This window comes from Erpetoichthys calabaricus, chromosome 8 (genome assembly GCF_900747795.2).
Source record: "Erpetoichthys calabaricus chromosome 8, fErpCal1.3, whole genome shotgun sequence".
In the NCBI taxonomy this organism is placed as follows: domain Eukaryota; kingdom Metazoa; phylum Chordata; class Cladistia; order Polypteriformes; family Polypteridae; genus Erpetoichthys; species Erpetoichthys calabaricus.
In genome coordinates, this window is record NC_041401.2 from 23802467 (window position 1) to 23821014 (window position 18548).

Consider the following 18548-nt stretch of genomic DNA (forward strand, 5'->3'; position numbering starts at 1 on the left):
CATGGAGTCAACAAGAGAGGCAGGTGTCTGGTGGAGTGGAGCTACTCAGGTTCACTCTTATGGAGTCATTTAAATGTTCATCTGTCAGTCGTGTTCTGAACTTTGATTTCACGACATTCATGTCAGACTCACAGAGGTATGGAGACCCAAACAAAGCAGACATTTTCAGAGCTGCTTGGTGAAGATTCTTATAGTTATCTGGCTCTACTAAGCTCCAGAAATGCTGAGAATGCTGTTGAGACTTTAAGTGCACATTATTTTGAAGGTTTACTAATATATAAAATCCAATGTCTTTCTGTCTGTCCGCGTTTCACGAGAGAACTACTTAACGGATTTAGAATAGGGTTTTTTCTATAATTTGCTTGAACATTCCAGTTGATTTTGGGACTTCTCTCATTTAGCTATGTGTTATAGTTCACTTGCGGTACAGATTTATTTGTGTGAATCCAAGAAACGCACAGCGGGCCGAGGGGAGGGGACTCCCTCACTCACTCGCCAGCTTCAGGGCATGTTCCTTAACTCGCGAACGAGTGAACAACTGAATTCAACTTTGTTTGATATTTAAAATAAAGTGTTACTTAGGTCTTGATGAGTTTGAGTCCGGATATTCTTTTAAGTGTATGTCACATTGAAAAGATAGATTGCAATTCAGATTGTGGATCGTGATTTTGTATTAAAGGATAGTGACACGATTTTTTAGAAAGATCAACCATTCCTAATTTAACTAATCAAGTTTTCAAATTTATATAGGATTCATTAACCCTTTGGCGAACTAATTGTAAAGGGGTTACGAGCTCCCAGTAGCTTGCGAGCAACGTGTTGGAGACCCCTGTTCTAGATAATTATTACTTAATTGTTTTCCTATGACTCTTTGCTGTAAGTACCAATCACTTCAACTCGGTCAGCCATAAATTGGCACATGACTGTATAATATAAAATTAAGCTACATCTCTTTTCTTAATAAGGACTGAAATTTTAACTTAGCTTTCCTTTTTTTCCTTCAGCATCCTAGCTAATGCTAAAGCAGCATCCATTGCTTTTCAGTTATGTTATTTTTTACTCAAAAAGATTCTTATTGAATAGTACATTGTACGACTGATACATGTGTAGGATATATAATTTATTTCTCAGATCCTTTCTTTTCAGGGATTTGTAGATAAAACAATTTCTTTTGAAAGAACTGATCTTTTTCTTCTATTACATATGATTATGGATCATGAAAGCACTGATTCTACAGAGGTCACTGCTAAATTCTTCTAAACATATCTTACATTTAATCTAATCAGGACAGCCACAATGTATATCTTTCCACATCAGGCATCAGTTATGTAAATAATGCAGTTAATCACTAGCCGTTGCTTACCTCATTCACACCATAGTAATGATGAAGTATAAACCTGCCATGCACCAAGTCAACCAAGAGCATCATGTAAATCAAGTGAGTTTAATTTTCTTTTTAAACCATGTACAGGTGACACCCTATTTTCTCCATGAGTGTATCAGTGAATTGGTATTTTTATGGCATGTTTTTAGCCATCACAAAAGCAGACATTTGCCAGTGTGCTTATACTCCATTTAGAATGCATTTACTATAATCTGGAATTTACATATTGCAAGCATAGATATGAGACTTCACATCAGCCAAGACATGATTAAAAATGAAAACTGGAGTTACCCAAGGATTTGGCTGTTGGCAGCAGTTTTAAAATCAACAAACGATGCTGTGTGTACAGGGTGTCATTATGACAACAAACAAACTTGTCACTTAGCATTGTGTAAGGGAACAAAAATACCAGCAAGAATCTGCAGTGAGCTCATTTACTATCAGACCTTCTAGACAAGTAGTGTGTGATACTACTGCTACATATTGATAAAATTTATATTGCTAATCCATATTTTATTTATTGTCTACATTTCACATTTGATGTCCCTCCTGTACTACATTAGGGCAGTATTAAAGTATACAGACAGTCAAAGATGTCAAAGTGAATATTACAAAAACAATAGGGACCATCATCTCCAATCTATGGCCCCTAAAACATAGTTACATATAAACAGAATTTTAAAGTGTATGTTATAAAATTAGCTGGCATGAAAACTGATAGCAACTAAAGTTAACCACAATCTTCTTGACTAGTTTTAATAAATACTTCATTTATTTTCTATTATAAAGTGCTTTAAAAAGTATTTGGCTCCAGGCACTCAGGCACATTGTGTTGTCTCAAATGTGAATTAGGTCCAATTGGAGTTCATTTTTTGTTCTTTGGTTAACATTTTGTACCAATTTGTATGCCTTTTCTCAAGTCAAATAAAATGTCAAAAACCTTTAGCAGTTTGCACAAAATGTAGCACATTTAAATTTGCTCAGATACAAACTGCTACCTCAAAACCTTGTAGTCATCGAAGGAAAAATGTCAGACTGTACAGAAGCTCATGCCCAAGAAAATGTACATAGTCATTTCAAACAAAACATTTCTTAAAGCTCAGAGCAGTTCTTTGGATAAAATTCATAACAACCCACCACTATCCCTAGATCTACCGCTACACAGGAATGTGTACCTCAAAAATATGATTCCTAAATAGTACATACAAATTTAGCCTCTGCAGCTTGTACCTTAAAAATTATGAGCAATAAGACTTTTTAAAGCACTATGTTTAATAAATAATAGACATTTTTAAAGTATATTTGTTTGCAGATATAATAAGCATAAGAGACTTGTCAACAGTCATTCATTTGAAAAATTATATTTAAAATCTTCTATTTCAGCAATTGGTGGCCACTTTCTGGTGGGGTACTATGTTGCCTAATTTTTTTTATTTGTTGTTTTACACTGATGTGTATGCTCACATGACTTTCAATATAACCTTGTACAAACAATCTTTATGGTTTTATAGGTCAACATATTTAACTTGTGTAATGGCTATTTATAATTAGTCCTTATTTGTCATGTATGAAAACAAAGAACATAGATGTCCAGCTAAACAGGTGCACCACCTGATTTAATTCAAACAATCAAAAGATATTTTTAATGAAGTCCACAAAACCTGTCTATGGACTGTTAAATGTATTGTTACTTGCTTGTCTGAACTCCCTTGGATGAATTATGTGGTACTACTGTGACTGTTTTATGAGATTAATGATAAAAGCAAATGAAATTTAAGATTATGTCCCTTGATACCTGATCAGATCATTCATTTCATTTTAACTTCTGGTATTAAAACCTGAATAACAATTTTTCACTTACTTGTGTGGTATGTTGTTCTAAAATATTTTACTTCATTTTCATACAAGGTCCTTTGATTAAAGAGAAAAATAATAATAATTTCTTAAATTGCATAAATGTGAACACCATGGAAATGCAGTAATTTTACAGTTCTTTCTTACAAAATATCTAAATAATAAATAATAATGGTATTAGGTTACTTTTTGTTTTATGTTTTATTTAAGTAACATCCTTAAATCTAATCTGAAACGGTAGTTTAATCTTTAAAGCAGTACTTGTAAATGTTTGTGCTTTCTTGCTGCACTCAAGAGGTTCTCTTATTTTCATTTTATAGGCTTCTGGCTGCGATGGAATGGAGATCCCCGACGAGACCAAGTTGATTGGGTTTGCTCAACTGAGCATTAGCTGATGATGTCAGATATCTAAATCTGATTGCAATACTGCACTTAGCAGAATGGCCATACAAGAAAGCTTCATGGACGGAAGTTAGCTTCAATCCCCAGCTCTTCACCAGTCCCAGCAACCACTGCTTTGCTTTCTTTGAAACACTGCTGCTAAAATTTAGAAGAGCCCTTACAGGACACAGTGTGTTAATTTCACTTAGTTGAGGGAGAAACATGAAAAAGAGAAATCTGCTCAGGTGGTTCTATTAACGTATGTGAAGTACCATAGCAGTTATATTTTTAACCTATTACCTCTGCTTTCCTTAGAGTGTTTTAATGCTTTTAAATTATTTATTGGAATGGAAATTTGCTTTTTGTATTTAAGTTTATGAAGAGAAAAAACGTTATTTGAAAAGTTCTTGCATTCCACATATTTAAAGTAAAAATATACTATGTTTAAGTTATAACATTTCTATTTCTGCAGAAGTTGTATGTTAACCATTTACAAAAATATGTTCCAGAGTATTGTACATTTTAGGAAAGGGCATGATTGTGTTTTTTACAGCAAGTATGTAATTCAGCCAATGCATACTTCACTGTTGGTGTTACTGGGAGACAGGTGCCTTTCTTAGTTTTAAAATGTGCCTGAGATTGTTTTGAATGAATAGAAGAGAAAACTTGAAATCTGACCTGAAGAAAATGTATTTATGTTATTTGTATAGCTAAATTAAAAATAGGAAAACAGTTTCATCCAGACTATTAATTCCAATGATGACTACAGATAATGTAGGGTACACAAGTTCATTTGCACTTTGAAGACCATTATTTATTTACCCTGTGTGAAGATGTCATATCAAAAACATCCACATACCAAAAGACAGGATGTGTAGTAGATAAGTAATTCTGTACGTATAAAATGCAAAAAAAATACATGAGAGAAAGAAACACTTGAGATTGAATTGTTCTACATTAATTAATACTTACCTAAAATAAAAATAGTAACATTTTTTGTTATTGGAATATACTTGACATATTAAATACAAAAGCCCCACTTATTTTAAACCAAACAAACATGAATACTGTTTAAAAAAAGTTCATATTTTTTCATTGAATAACTTTTAAAATTGATGAAATATTAAGTATACGTAATTTTAGGTTTTACTTATTGGTTGAAACCTTGGGCAGCCTATGTCCCCAGTGTGAAACCGAAGCTTGGTAGGAATTAATGGTCACCCCATTGTTTACAAGGATGCATCACTCATGTTGAAATTTGCTTGTGTTGAAACAGACTCATACAGAAAAAAGTAATGATTTATATTGTTAAAAGCAATATTTTCATTAATAGTATATTGTGTTATTTATAAGTACAGAACCATTCTGTTTGTTGTAAATATTTAGAGTACAAAACTAATTACATGAAGAATATATTCTTTGTACAAAATTGCAAATACCTGCCTTTGATTCTTTTATTTTTTAAAACTTCCCTCTCAAACAAATGAAAAGGGTATTTAAAAATGTTAAGGAACAACAGCCAGCAAAAGAGACTACAGTCTGAAGTGCAGTATGGTCTTTTTTGTAATATTAGAAGTGTGACTCCATTTACAAACTCCAGTTTTGTTGACCTCGGTTATTAATAAAATTGTTCAGCTATAGATCAGGATAATAAGCAGTTAACTCAAAGCTACAAGAACACAGGCCAGATAATTTGTGTTTCGAATTGAAACCTCCAAATGGCAGCTTTAAATTAACAGTTTTTATGTGTAGTTATTATAATCAGTATACACGGTGTCATCTAGAATCATTCATCATAAAGTGTGTTGCGTCTTCATTGTATGCATATTATTTGAAAATATTGTTTGTTCACTGCAACAGGACTTGAAGACAGCAAGGAACAAATAAATAACTGCACAATATGTTCTTTGTGTAGTTCCTTTTTCATTTTTGTATTTTATCTTGTTGTCTGTCCTCTTTTTATGCTTTATGCTTTACGCTCCGGTTTACAGCAGCCACAAGTCAGATTATGAACGTAATTAAACAGAACATGTGACTCATCATTTTGTTTGAATTGTTTATCTTTGTGTAAGTGCTGTGAAATGGAGAATGATTTGGATAAAATGTGTGAGAAGATTAAATAAAATATTTCACATAACATTATATATATATAATACACATTAATCAGTTTACATATAAAGAAAAATATGGTCTTTTTAGATAGATAGATAGATAGATAGATAGATAGATAGATAGATAGATACTTTATTAATCCCAATGAGCTTCTTCAGATTGTAATGAATTGCAGTGATGCGTTTTCTCTTATATGCTGCCATAACTGACGTATAGCGTAATTAATTTGGTGCAACACTTTATAATAATGAATGGAGTGAAATTACTAAATGAGAAAAATCTGCAAGTTGTGTTTCCTTCAAACAGATGTTTTATACACACTTAACGTGACACTCAGTATACATGCTTCCTCGTCAGCATACCATCACATTCACATTATTACAATGCCTTTGTCAGTTGTCTTTTTTGAACTTTGCTTTTTCTGTCCTGATTCAGGGTCAACTGTAATTACCCAAATTTAAAATATAAAATATCTATACAACCCTTTCTGCTGTGTGTGTGTGTATATATATATATATATATAATATACAGTAATCCCTCCTCGATTGTGGGGGTTGCGTTCCAGATCCCCCCGCGAAAGGTGAAAATCCGCAAAGTAAAAGCCATATGTTCATATGGTTATTTTTATAAATTTTAAGCCCTTATAAACTCTCCCACACTATTATAAACATTTCCTGCACAATTATACAGGATAAACCTTTTGTATTCTCTTAGATATTAGGTAAGATTCATTGAAATTATGTATGTAAACACACTGCTTATATACAGTAAAACCTAAATATTATTTTAAAGATATCAAGCGTCTTCGATATCACATATGTTACAGCCATTACGACAGACGGGCCACCAGCAATAAATACGTACAATGCAAGAAAAATTGTATACAGTAAAATGTGTGTACAGTGACACTAAATTATGTACATGTAATAAGTACAGTACGTAGAAAATTAATTATGGTTACTCACCAACAATGACACGACGACTTGTCCAATAACAATGAGTTTAATTTTACTGCACAACAAAGGAGAGCGTTATAGCTCTTCTAAAGGAGCCTCTTCAGGCGACTGTGTAGCACCGCCATTGTTCTTCTTCTGGCAGTCTTCAATCCAAATCCCTAAAGCAGATTCCATTCCGGACTACCGCCTTATTACATCCACTTGCAATTCGTTTTGCGCCTTGGTTAAAGGACACTGCGGCCGTAGATCTTATATTCTTTTCCTCCTTTTTAAATAAAAAGATCGTGGACTCATTGATGCTGTAATGGTGTCCTGCAGCGGTGTAGCTGTTCCCTTCCTTCAACATATCCAAAACTTTTACCTTTTCGACAATCATTAGCATCTTCCATTGGCGCTTGGGCACGGTCCCTGAAGCAGTAGCAGGAGTACGTTGATGCTGAATGAACGAGACGAGACTTCCTGGTTAACGCAGCGGAATCGAATTCGGCACTCCGTCACTGAGCCAATCAGCACACAGGAACTTAACTGTGTGCTCTGATTGGATAGCTTCTCAGCCATCTGCCAATAGCGTCCCTTGTATGAAATCAACTGAGGAAGCATGTACCAGAAGTAAAAAGACCCATTGTCCGCAGAAATCCGCGAAGCAGCAAAAAATCAGCGTTATATATTTAGATATGCTTACCTATAAAATCTGCGATAGAGTGAAGCCGCAAAAGTTGAAGCATGATATAGCGAGGGATTACTGTATCCAGAGCCAATGTAGCAGGTGTCATTGTTCTCAAGAAGCTGTGGATTTCTGGCCATTGTGGATTGCACGTCATTGTAAGAAATAAATCTGGCCGACCAATAGTTCGGGATATTGCCATTGCATCATGATATAACTGTTGCAATTCTCTTGGACTACCTTGATGTGATGGTAATGTTACTGCTTTACCTATTTTGAATTTGTCTGAAATATTGATATTTGAATTTTGAACGTGATCAATGAGACCTTGCATATGTTCCATTCTAAGATTAGGTTGATTTGATTTAATAAAGAAGAGACAATTAGCTGTGACTTTTACATACGCATTAATACTATAATGTTGCGATAAACTTCAAGATGATAGAAGTGGGTTAAATACATGGGAGCGTATTGCTAATTTTGACCTGAAATATTGTGTGGGTGTTATTCATTTTGCTGAATGCATTTATTTCATATTGTACGACCATCCTGTTTCACCATCTGGGAAAAAGCAAATGTAAAGGGTCGGCATGTGGCAATGTAAGTGACATAAATGACAAAGTATGCTTTTTCTTTGGATATCCACGAATATCTACTCTGTCTTTGATATCTCTGTCTTTCGAAAGTATTATCACTGAGATTTCGTCACATGTGGGTTTATTATAAATGTGACTGTGGTCTTTGTCCGCTGCGGTCGGTTGGCACCCTGCCCAGGATTGGTTCCTGCCTTGTGCCCTGTGTTGGCTGGGATTGGCTCCAGCAGACCCCCGTAACCCTGTGCTCGGATTCAGCGGGTTGGAAAATGGATGGATGGTCTTTGTCCGTGTGTTGCTGGTAAATCTCATGTAAAGTATGATACATTTGGACTTATGGATTTGTATCCATTATTGGCTGTATAATTTCTGTTACATCGGATCGTTTAACTGTTTCGATTCTATGTTGCATTGCTTCTCCGTGATCATAAAGATACACCTGAGCAAATTGTATTTTTTTTTGTTTTCGAAATTAAACTTGTCGTAGCTGTTGCGGGAACACAGATTCTCTTAGTGTATGGTCCATTATTGTGTAAATCGACGTTTTGTGCATTGAATGATGCTAACGCGAAACAATTATTGTAGACGCGTATATTTTGCCTGTAGTGTTTTGTTGTTTGGTGAAATTGAACTCAACAATCTTTTAATTCTTGCGGAAACACCTCTTGATTGGGAAGCAGCATCACTTTTCCCTGATGGCAACACGAAGTAGACAATCTACAAGTCTCTGACTTAAACTTTAAAGTCTAATAATATCTACATACTTCCGACATATCACCTATGTCCATATATATAACCTTTTTGCTGTTCCGTTATTTCACCTAGTAATAATTTCTGTTTGTTTACGCGAATGCGATCTGTACTGTCTTGTTGTTGACACTTTTGAATTTTAGTACTGTCATATTCTTTAACTTGTTCTGCGTGTGTATCGCGCCAAGGATTTTTTGGAGCCTTTCGAATTCCACTGCTTTCATAATCTGTAACCTGCTTTGCATGTGTATGGCACCAACATTTTTGAACGTCTTTATGAAGTTCTACTGTGTCTTTTACTCTTTGTCTTTTATTTCTGACCCCGTTTGGACCTGCCAGGTTTTCAATTCCACTTGTTCCGGGCTGATTATTACTTTCCTTGCCTAGGTTACCGTCTCACGGGAACATGCTTCCAATGGATGTCAGTATGACGTGACTTGACTGTGTCGCGGGAAGTGAAAGTGTCTCTGCCTCTCTGTGAAGTGTCTGTCTTCAGAGCATCACGTCTTGTTGCAAGATTTTTATTTTATAATAGAGAGATATTACAGGCCATATGAAAAACTGAGTGAAAGATTTGCAGACTGTATACTATTCCGAAAAGTCTGTCAGTTTTTGCAGATGAAAAGCAACAGAAATGAAAATGCCAGAGAAAAAGTATTAATCTCACGAAACAAGATAACAAAATTTCTGATAGAACAGGTGTCTGTGTTGACCAATGCTTGAACAATAGCAAACAATATAAAAGTGTCCATGAAAAAGATTCACATTAGTAATGTTGTATAATCCACACATCACGTTCTCCAGTTGTATACTTACAACACCTAATACAAATGTGTTTTTTGCTAAAATACTGTTAAAAATTAAAATGCTTCCAGAAAACAAAAATGGAACTCGCTCCGATGCACTTTAGGCATTTGAATTGTAGACCCAGCTCTTGTTGTTACATTTACATTCATATCTACAACTAGAGTACCTGGGAATTATTTTGCAGAAACTACATGGGTGAGCGGACCTTCTGCTTGTTGAAGCATCTCGCATACATACGTAGGTACGAGGCAGATTTACAGTTTCACTCGCTTTATTTAACTTTTAATGTTGTTCTCATTTCCCACTGCACTTTGCAATGCTGGAATCACATGTAGTGCAATGTTAGCCAATGTATAACTTATTACTGGGAAGGACTCCTGACCAATGAATGAGATGTAGAGGCGGGTCTTCAATTCAAATGTTCAGTTACTCCTGAACATATTCTAGCTTCAGTCCCAAGTGTTTTTTTTTTAACAAGTAGTTTATTTAACAGTATTTTAGTAAAGAATACATATGTTTGGGAGGGACATTATGACCATACAGTAGGTGATTTGACAAGTGGGTTATGCAATTGTGAGATTTTTTTCTGGATGTTTTTGATTTTGATTGCTGCTGTCTGGTGTTGGTCACTATGTGCTCCCATTCTATCAGAAAGTGTTATCTCTGTTCTTCATGCTGCCATGAGATTAAACATTTTTCTCAGCCATCACTACAAAACACATGGGGTAACAAACAAAAAAAAATATCATTTTGAGTGGCATATTCCTTTCATATATCATAAACTGTTTTTGTAGCAGTACAGGAGACTTGAAACTTTAGTGAAACTTTACTTTTACTTGAGTAGTCGATGGGGGTGGATACAATGAATGGTAGACATCTCCTCTCTTCTCTCAAAAAGAAAGTGCATCATTATGGGATGTCATTCCCAGCTGTGAAAACTTTGAATATCAAAAATAATCTTTTCAGTTTCTCAGCTTTTCAAGTTTTTTAAAAGGCATTAGTCATACCTTGCATTGAGACTTTTTTTAAAATAACTTTCTAGACAGCTGGCATGGATAAATCATTTTTCTTTCTTTAATAAATTATTAAACTGATTTTGTGAAACAGGAACACTTCTAATTAACTGTTAAGTTTTCTTTGCCTTTTGTTGCAAATTCAATGAAAGCCTTAATGTACCTTGTGCTGCCTTCTAAAATAATAATTGTAATAATGTGTTACTCAGTTCAGAGACTTTCAATAATTTGACAGCCACCAGACTTAAACAACAACACACCAAGATAGACAGAGTTCTAATGTCTGCCAAATACAAACTTAACACAGGAGATAATAAAGAGCGTGTTGGAGGGATTTTTTAAATTGCCTGAGTGAGCCCCTGAAATTGAAAGCAGAGACTCCTTAGTTCTGTATTGTGCGACACATCCACCTTAATAAAAGGTGAGCGTCCGTGAATCTGTATGTCTGTCTAATTGCTACGGTTAGGAAGGAAAATGTAAAAATGGGCAGAGACAGAGAAGGATCAAAAAAAAAAGGAAACCAAAAATGATAATAAAAGTACAAAATAAGGGTCTACAAATAAGAAAATCGGTCTACTGCCTATTCTGTTGTCTGATGTTATATGCCAGTAATTGCAGCATGACCACGTAAGTGAGGTTTATAGTTGTAATGTTAAATAATGACTGATGACTTCACATGGTGGACAATGGATGAGTGAAAATAGTGAATAACCGACACATCAGGAAAGCAGAGCCCCAACATGACTAGGCTAGTGTCGCTAAATCAGGCCAATATGGTAACGACCTCCAATGCAGTTTCCCAGCAGAACACTTCAACTAAATGGTAGGTCAGATCAATGAGGAAATAGGATTGGATGTATATTATTATAGCAGACCAAATGGACAACTGATGCATCAAATAAAAAAGAGGACGTCTACATACATGCTGTCTTTAGGCACCACATGCAACCTTAACTCAAGAAAGTTGCCGTTTATGTAGAAAACTTGCCAAGCAAAATTGATCTTGCTATTTAGGTTGAGGAATTAAGCATTTAACTTGGGTATACAAGGTCTGAAAATTAAGTTTGCAAACTTGCCCCTGTGCACTTCTGTTGGCAGCACTGTACAAACAGCTTGGTAAGGTTTCATAACTTTGGTATCTCAGTGTCTCATAGCTGTGTTCATGTCAACGTGTGGTGGTGTCTTGCTGAGTGGCATTCATTATTGTTGTTGCGTGTTCTTGTGTGCCGTCATGAGAATGTCGGAGCTAGCATTTGAGCAACTGTTCCCTATTCAGCTCCAATATTTGCCATTTGAAGATCAATGTTTGTCACTTTCTTCTGGTATTTACCATTTAAGTTAGATGTCACCATTTAGCTGGGATATTTGCCAGCCAGACAGAATATTTGCCATTTAAGTGAGGTGTTTGCCATTTAGCTGGGATATTTACCATTTAAGTTAGTTTTTTTCTATATTCTATTTTCTATATTTACAAGTTCAATATTTGCCATTTAGATGGGAGGTTTGCCAACCGAGTTAAATATTGGCCATTTAGGTTGCATACTTGCAATTTAAATTAGATTTTTGCCATCAAAATTGGGTATTTGCCAAATAAGGGAAAGATTTCAACAGATTTGATGTCTTGCACAACAAAACATACACATTTGAAAAAAGAAAGCATTTTTACCTTTGACAGCCCGTACAAGTACAGTACAAGCAATGACCGCACCGAGAAGAAGTCCACCATTCCCAGACGGCACCCCAGAAAGTTCTGCTACCACATCAGCCAGTGAGACAGCAGGACGTGCCAGCTGTGGCCGGGTTAGTGACAAGTGTGCATTGCCAAAGACAGCCAACAAAAAAAAGTGTCAAAAACATTTTAAAGGCTCTCAAAAATCGTAATTTTAACACCAATAAAATCAGTCAGTGGTCCTTAATAAGGTTTATTTGCTGTGTTAAGTTTAAATTTTATCATGTAACAAGAAATGAGCAAGCTACATAACCCGTGCACTGCTGTAACACATTTTACAATAAACACAAAAATGACAGATGAATGAAACGTCATTTAAGAAATATGTACGGTTTGTAGTTGTCATGCTATGTGACCATAAAGTAAGCCTTTTGCTGAATTTATGCAGCACATGATTGGCATTTGGATGCATAGACCCCAGCTGAAGCCCCACAGGTCTTACACAACCTGCCTTAATGCGTCACAGAGTGAGATTGCTGACGGGATGAAAGCGTTAACAGTGCAAAAAAAAAAAATCGTTCCATGCCCCCCTTCTAGACTGTCTCATCACACAAATATCACTATTGAGGGATTTAAAATAATATTTCATAACCATTGCCATATTATTACCCAGCATTCCAGTGCCTTTGTGGAAAAGGCATTACTCCGTTCCTGAATTATTCTTTTAATTGCAATTTTTTGACAATGTTTTAAGGTCTTCAATCAAAGTCTAATATTAGATAAGGACGCCCCGAGTGAGCAAGTAACATTTTTAAATCCTTTCATTCTTCTCAGAAAAAAAGAGATTTCTCCAACAGCAAGTGGCACTGTGTAATTATGTAATTAGTCCTCGTTAAATCAACCCAATTACAGGGATAATTAGAGTCAGCTGATTGAACACCGCCAGCCTTGATTACACCGGGCCCTGTGCAATATTCACCACGCTTCTTCTGACCCTTACTAACAGAGTCAGGTTGGCAGCACAAAGATTTCAAAGGCACGTAATGCCTAAAAGACATTTCAAGAGACGAGAACAAAAAACAAGTAGTCGATATCCATCAATCCGGAAAGTGTCACCAAATCAGTGTTGAATGGCCGCAAGGTGTGCACCCAACAGAGGTGCTGCAGCAGGACCTGAAATGGACAGGCAGACCACTTTTGTTGAGGACCCGAGTGGCCGATCTAAACACTAGCATGGCATATTGCTTGTGTACTAAAGTGAGTTTAGGTGCAGGTGGAAGTCCCATTTTACTTTATGGAGTCAAGCAGAGTGCAGCAATCTGTTAGCCAGCGAAAGTGCGGTGAAGAAGCTGTCTGTTGTTACGGTCCTGCCTTTGTCAAGTCTGATGGCGTATCTTTGATTGCCAGTACAACAAATAATTCTGAGCAGGCATCAGCCAGAGCGCTGACCTTGTGGAAAGAACGTCACTGACAGAATAAATTGAATAATAAAAAAAACAAGTGCTAACTTTTACAAGTAGCCAGAATTTACACCAAGTGTTACCGATTTAAATCAAATGTACTTTATGTTTTTATTGTATTATAGTAATAATAATATCAGCTCACTACTCAAAACACAGAGTGCCCGGTCTCGAACCGGCAACCTTTTGGTTATAAGGCAGCAGTTCTTACCCCTGCACCATTCAAGAATACATATAAACTTCCTGTCGATTGACATTTGAGCTTGGGATTTTAATTCATTGATAGCAAAATATAAATAGATTTTTTTTTCTTTGATTATATTCTTGAATACAAGCGCACTTGTTTATTTGATATTTAGACTAAAAGTCTTCACACATTGTACACATCACGTCATTATTTTCTTCTTTTTCTTTCAGCTGCTCCCATTAGTGGTTGCCACAGCGGATCATCTTCTTCCATATCTTTCTGTCCTCTCCATCTTGTTCTGTTACACCCATCACCTGCATGTCCTCTCTCACCACATCCATAAACCCTTCACGTAGGCCTTCCTCTTTTCCTCTTACCAGGCAGCTCTATCCTTAACACCCTTCTCCCAGTATACCCAGCATCTCTCCTCTGCACATGTCCAAACCAATGTAATCTCGCCTCTCTGACATTGTCTTCCAACTGTCCAACCTGAGCTTGACCCTCAAATGTCCTCATTTCATCACACCCAATGCAAATCTTAGCATCTTTAACTCTGCCTCCTCCAGCTCTGTCTCCTGCTATCTGGTCAGTGCCACCGTCTCCAACCCATATAACATAGCTGGTCTCTCTAACGTCCTGTAGACCTTCCCTTTCACTCTTGCTGATACATATGTCTGTCAAAAATCACTCCTGACACACAAACAAGGAGTCTTGGCTTGAACTGGGAGAACTTTTTGCCTGGGTTGAGCTCTGTCAAGGGGGGTAATGGGACAGTAGGCTGCTTGTGCTGATCGACAAATTTACAAAACAAAAGACGCTGATGAGGAGGGGTGCAAAGGAAATTAAGATGGGGCAGGATTATGAGTTTGTTCGTAGGCTTTAGGAATTCTAGTGTTATAAAATTGATTCAGGGATAGTGTGACAGGTGGTCCTCTATCCTTTGGATGAACGTTTCCTTTAATTAGGATGAAGCTGATAGTTGTGGAAAAGCCCACATTTGAAACTTTTCCAGTTTTTGTATCCTGTGGTCGTCTTTAATTTTTTTTTTTTTAACAGTCTGCCTCAGTCCAAAGCCAGTTCAAATCTGGAGTGCTGTCTTCTTATGCAGCCTTTACTCCTCTAATGGGAGTCTTGCCCCTCTGCAGTGAAAGGTGTCTTCATTGGCAAGCCATTCCAAGGACGCTCTTAATGCAAACTGAAAGCTCGAGTTGCCTTTTGTACCTTTTGAGTTCAGATGTTGTCAAGCGACCACAGAGCTGGACGTGTGGCGATTGTCGGTGGAAAGCTTCGCTGATTTTGGGTCACTTTTATGTAAGGAGTTCATCGTCAACGTCCTCACAAACGACTCTTTCCGTTTCCCTCTTTTTGTATTTGTTTTAATATTCAAAGCCAGCTCCAGAAGCCACGCTAAAGTGGGGGGGGTGGGGGGGGGGTCGGGGGGGGGTAGGCATGAAATCCGCTTAAACTCTAATCCTTATTGTGTGAATTCAAATCAGAGGCCGACAAGCAGACCCTCGAAATGAAAACCTTAGAGTCAGTGTCAAGCTCAGGGGCTGCGGATTTTTGTTCCAAACGCATACTTAATGGCTGTTAATGGAGCGTCCTTATTTTTGTTTTCTTCGCTAGCACTGAGACGCAAATCAAGCCAAGGGAAGACCCTCTAATTCAGGGGTCTTAATATTCACTCCACTGGACTTCTTCATTATAAGTCAATGCCTGCTGTTATTGAAGCCCCACTATCTGATTCCATGGCCTGTCGGTGGCTCTCATTCTGCCAAACTGTTTGTTTCCACTCTTCTGAAAGTTGTGTTTTGTGGTCCTGAGCGGATTCATATTTCCACAGTTTTCATTCCAAATATTTGATTTGATTTGAAATGGATAACGTATGGTAGATACACGGGTGCCAATGGGATCACGTTAGCTGGCGATGCGTTGACTCACCTACCATCTCATTCTTCAGATCAGGGGGTCTTACAAAGTCAGCCGTGGTGGGTTGTAGGGGCTGCTGGTGTTCAGTTTAACCGACACGTCAACGGGCATCTCTCCTGTCAGAAAGACAATGAAAATTACAATGGCCCAACGTGACGTACAGTGGAGTAAATAAGTGCCATATCACAAAGCACAAGTCGTCTCCAGCTGGTGTCATGAACGTGACAATGAGCTCAGTGGTCTTCAGTGGCCTTCAGTGGTCCCCAGATCTGAATCCAGTCAAACAACTTTGGGATGTGGTAGAGTGAATGAACATGCGGCTGACCAATCTGCAGAAATTGTGTGGTGAAATCACCTCAACATGGACCAAAACCTCAAAGGAATGTGTCCAACATCTTGTGGAATGGATGGCACGAAGAACGGAGGCTGTTTGGAGGCCCTGCCCGCTCTGAGTATATTGGTCCTAAGAATTTGCTCCATGGCTGGATATACAGTGGGGAAAATAAGTGTGGGACGTGTAAATATATTTCTATTGGGGTTGTTGACATGAAATTTTCACCAGATGTTGGTAACAACCCAAGTAATCCACACGTATAAAGACATCAAAACAAATCTCTCTGTTATAAAAACAAATCTTGGGAGGTTGGAAGGAGATGAGACGTGATTTTCTCAGAGAGACACTTTCACGTCCCACGAGACGAGACTTTGTGCCAAGAGATTTAACCACACCCGGGGCTGGAAATAAAAGTCAAAGAGTAGATGACAAAGTAGAACGTTGTGAAGAATTCAGAAATGTTGGCGCGATACATATACAGAGCAGGTTAGAGATAATGGAAGTAGGAAAATTTGAAATTCTCAATAAAAGGATAGGAAAGATTGCATTAGTGCAAACGGAAATTATTACTTGGTGAAATAACGGAACAGCGGAAAGAGATTGAATATATTGTTCGGATTTAAACTTTAAGTCAGAGACTGTAGATCGTCTAATTCGTGTTGCCATCAGGGAAAACAAAGTAGTGTTTCATCCCAATGAAGAGGCGAATCTGCGAGAAATAAAAGATTTGTTGTTTGGTGAAAGTGAAATCCCACGAGAGAAATCATTTCTCATTTGTGTGAATGCTATTGTCAGACACATTTCTTGTAGAGCGAAAAAAAACGATATTCACTCACGGGCAGTTATATGCTGCGTTGTCACGATGTAATTCCAAACACGGAATCAAAATTCAATGTGATATTGGCAAAAAGGTAAAAGTGAAAAGAGATTGAATCTATGGACATAGGTGATATGACAGAAGTGCGCCGCACGAAATATAGATCATGTGGTAAAGCAGTACCAGCAGCTGATCGAGCAAAGAGGAGGTAAATATATAATATTTGTTTCCCATTGTATCACCGTTTAAGAACGGGTGTCGGAGGAGCGACTGCATCTCCTTGGGGTATGTTCAGCCAACCCCTCTTCACAACGCGAACGGCAGAGACACAAAGTGGTTGCCATGAAGTGCAGCCCCATTGGAGGCCAGGTTGGCAAACGAAGTGAGCAGGGGGCAAAGCCTCCTAGCAAGTCCATAAATTATGTGTAATAAAGTGGAATGACACAGGGAATAAGGAAAAATAAGGGCCAAAAAGACCTGGAAAGCCAAGAAACCCGCTGAAATATGTCAGGGGGCATCATTGCTTTCTAAATCCTATCAGTGCAGATGAATATCAGCTGTTTTAGTCCTAATTGATGGCCTATAAAAAGGTCTCATTACCAAGGTGTCACACAAGAAGCATCTCATGATGGGTAAAAGCAAAGAGCTCTCTCAAGACCTTCACAACCTTATTGTTACAAAACATACTGATGATAGCATTGGTGACAGACGTATTACTAAACTTCTGAATGTTCCAGTGAGCACCGTTGGGGCCATAATCCGGAAGTGGAAAGAACATCATTTCATCATAAATCAGCCACGACCAGGTGCTCCTTGCAAGATTTCTGACCAAAGAATAATCAGAAGAGTTGTCCAAGGGCCAAGGACCACTCGCCGAGAGCTTCAGAAAGACCTGGAATGAGCAGGTCCAGTTGTTTCAAAGAAAACAATAAGTGTGGCACTCAACCGCCATGGCCTCTATGCACACTCACCACGCAAGACTCCACTGCTGAGGAAAAAGCATCTTGAAGCTCATTTAAGACATTTGGACAAAGAGTCTGGTCAGAGGAGACCAAAATTGTACTCTTTGGATGTCATTGCACACACCATGTTAGGAGAAGAAATGGCACTGCACATCACCCCAAAAACACCACACCAACAGTGAAGTTTGGAGGTGGGAAGATCAGATCATTGAAGGAAGGATGAATGGAGAAACGTACCTGGACATTCTTGATGAGAATCTGCTGCCGTCTGCCAGGATGCTGAAGATGAGCAGCTAGCTCATGACCACCGGCGCATGTGTTCCATTAAAATTTCACTTTTTCTTGGTGAATTGTAGCCAAGTGCAGCAAAAAAGTATTTGGCGTCCAGGGGTGCATTAACCCCCCAAGTATGTGACAGTTAAAGGGTTAATTTATGGACTTATTTGTTTTGATGTCTTTGTATGTGTGGGTTACTTGGGTTGTTACCAATATCTGGTGACAGTTTCATGTCAATAACCCCAATAGAAATCTATTTACTGAGAGAAACGTTGATGTGTTCCACACTTATTTTCCCGGGTGTATATCCAGCCACGGAGCAAATTCTTAGAACCACTATACTCAGAGCGGGAAGGGCCTCCAAACAACATCGGTGCCATCCATTCCACAACAGGTTGGA

At 37.6% G+C, this 18548-nt stretch overlaps 1 protein-coding gene across 2 annotated transcripts in view; it reads left to right on the plus strand.

Moving 5' to 3' along the window:
• Positions 1-5661, plus strand: part of stk39 (serine threonine kinase 39) — a 134836-nt gene extending 129175 nt beyond the window's left edge. For both annotated transcript variants that reach the window (XM_028806362.2, XM_028806363.2), the window contains one exon: positions 3559-5661. In XM_028806362.2, the coding sequence (XP_028662195.1) occupies positions 3559-3633 (75 nt within the window). In that variant the 3' untranslated portion in view covers positions 3634-5661. The remainder of the gene's footprint in view (positions 1-3558) is intronic.
• Positions 5662-18548: the final 12887 nt, after the last annotated feature.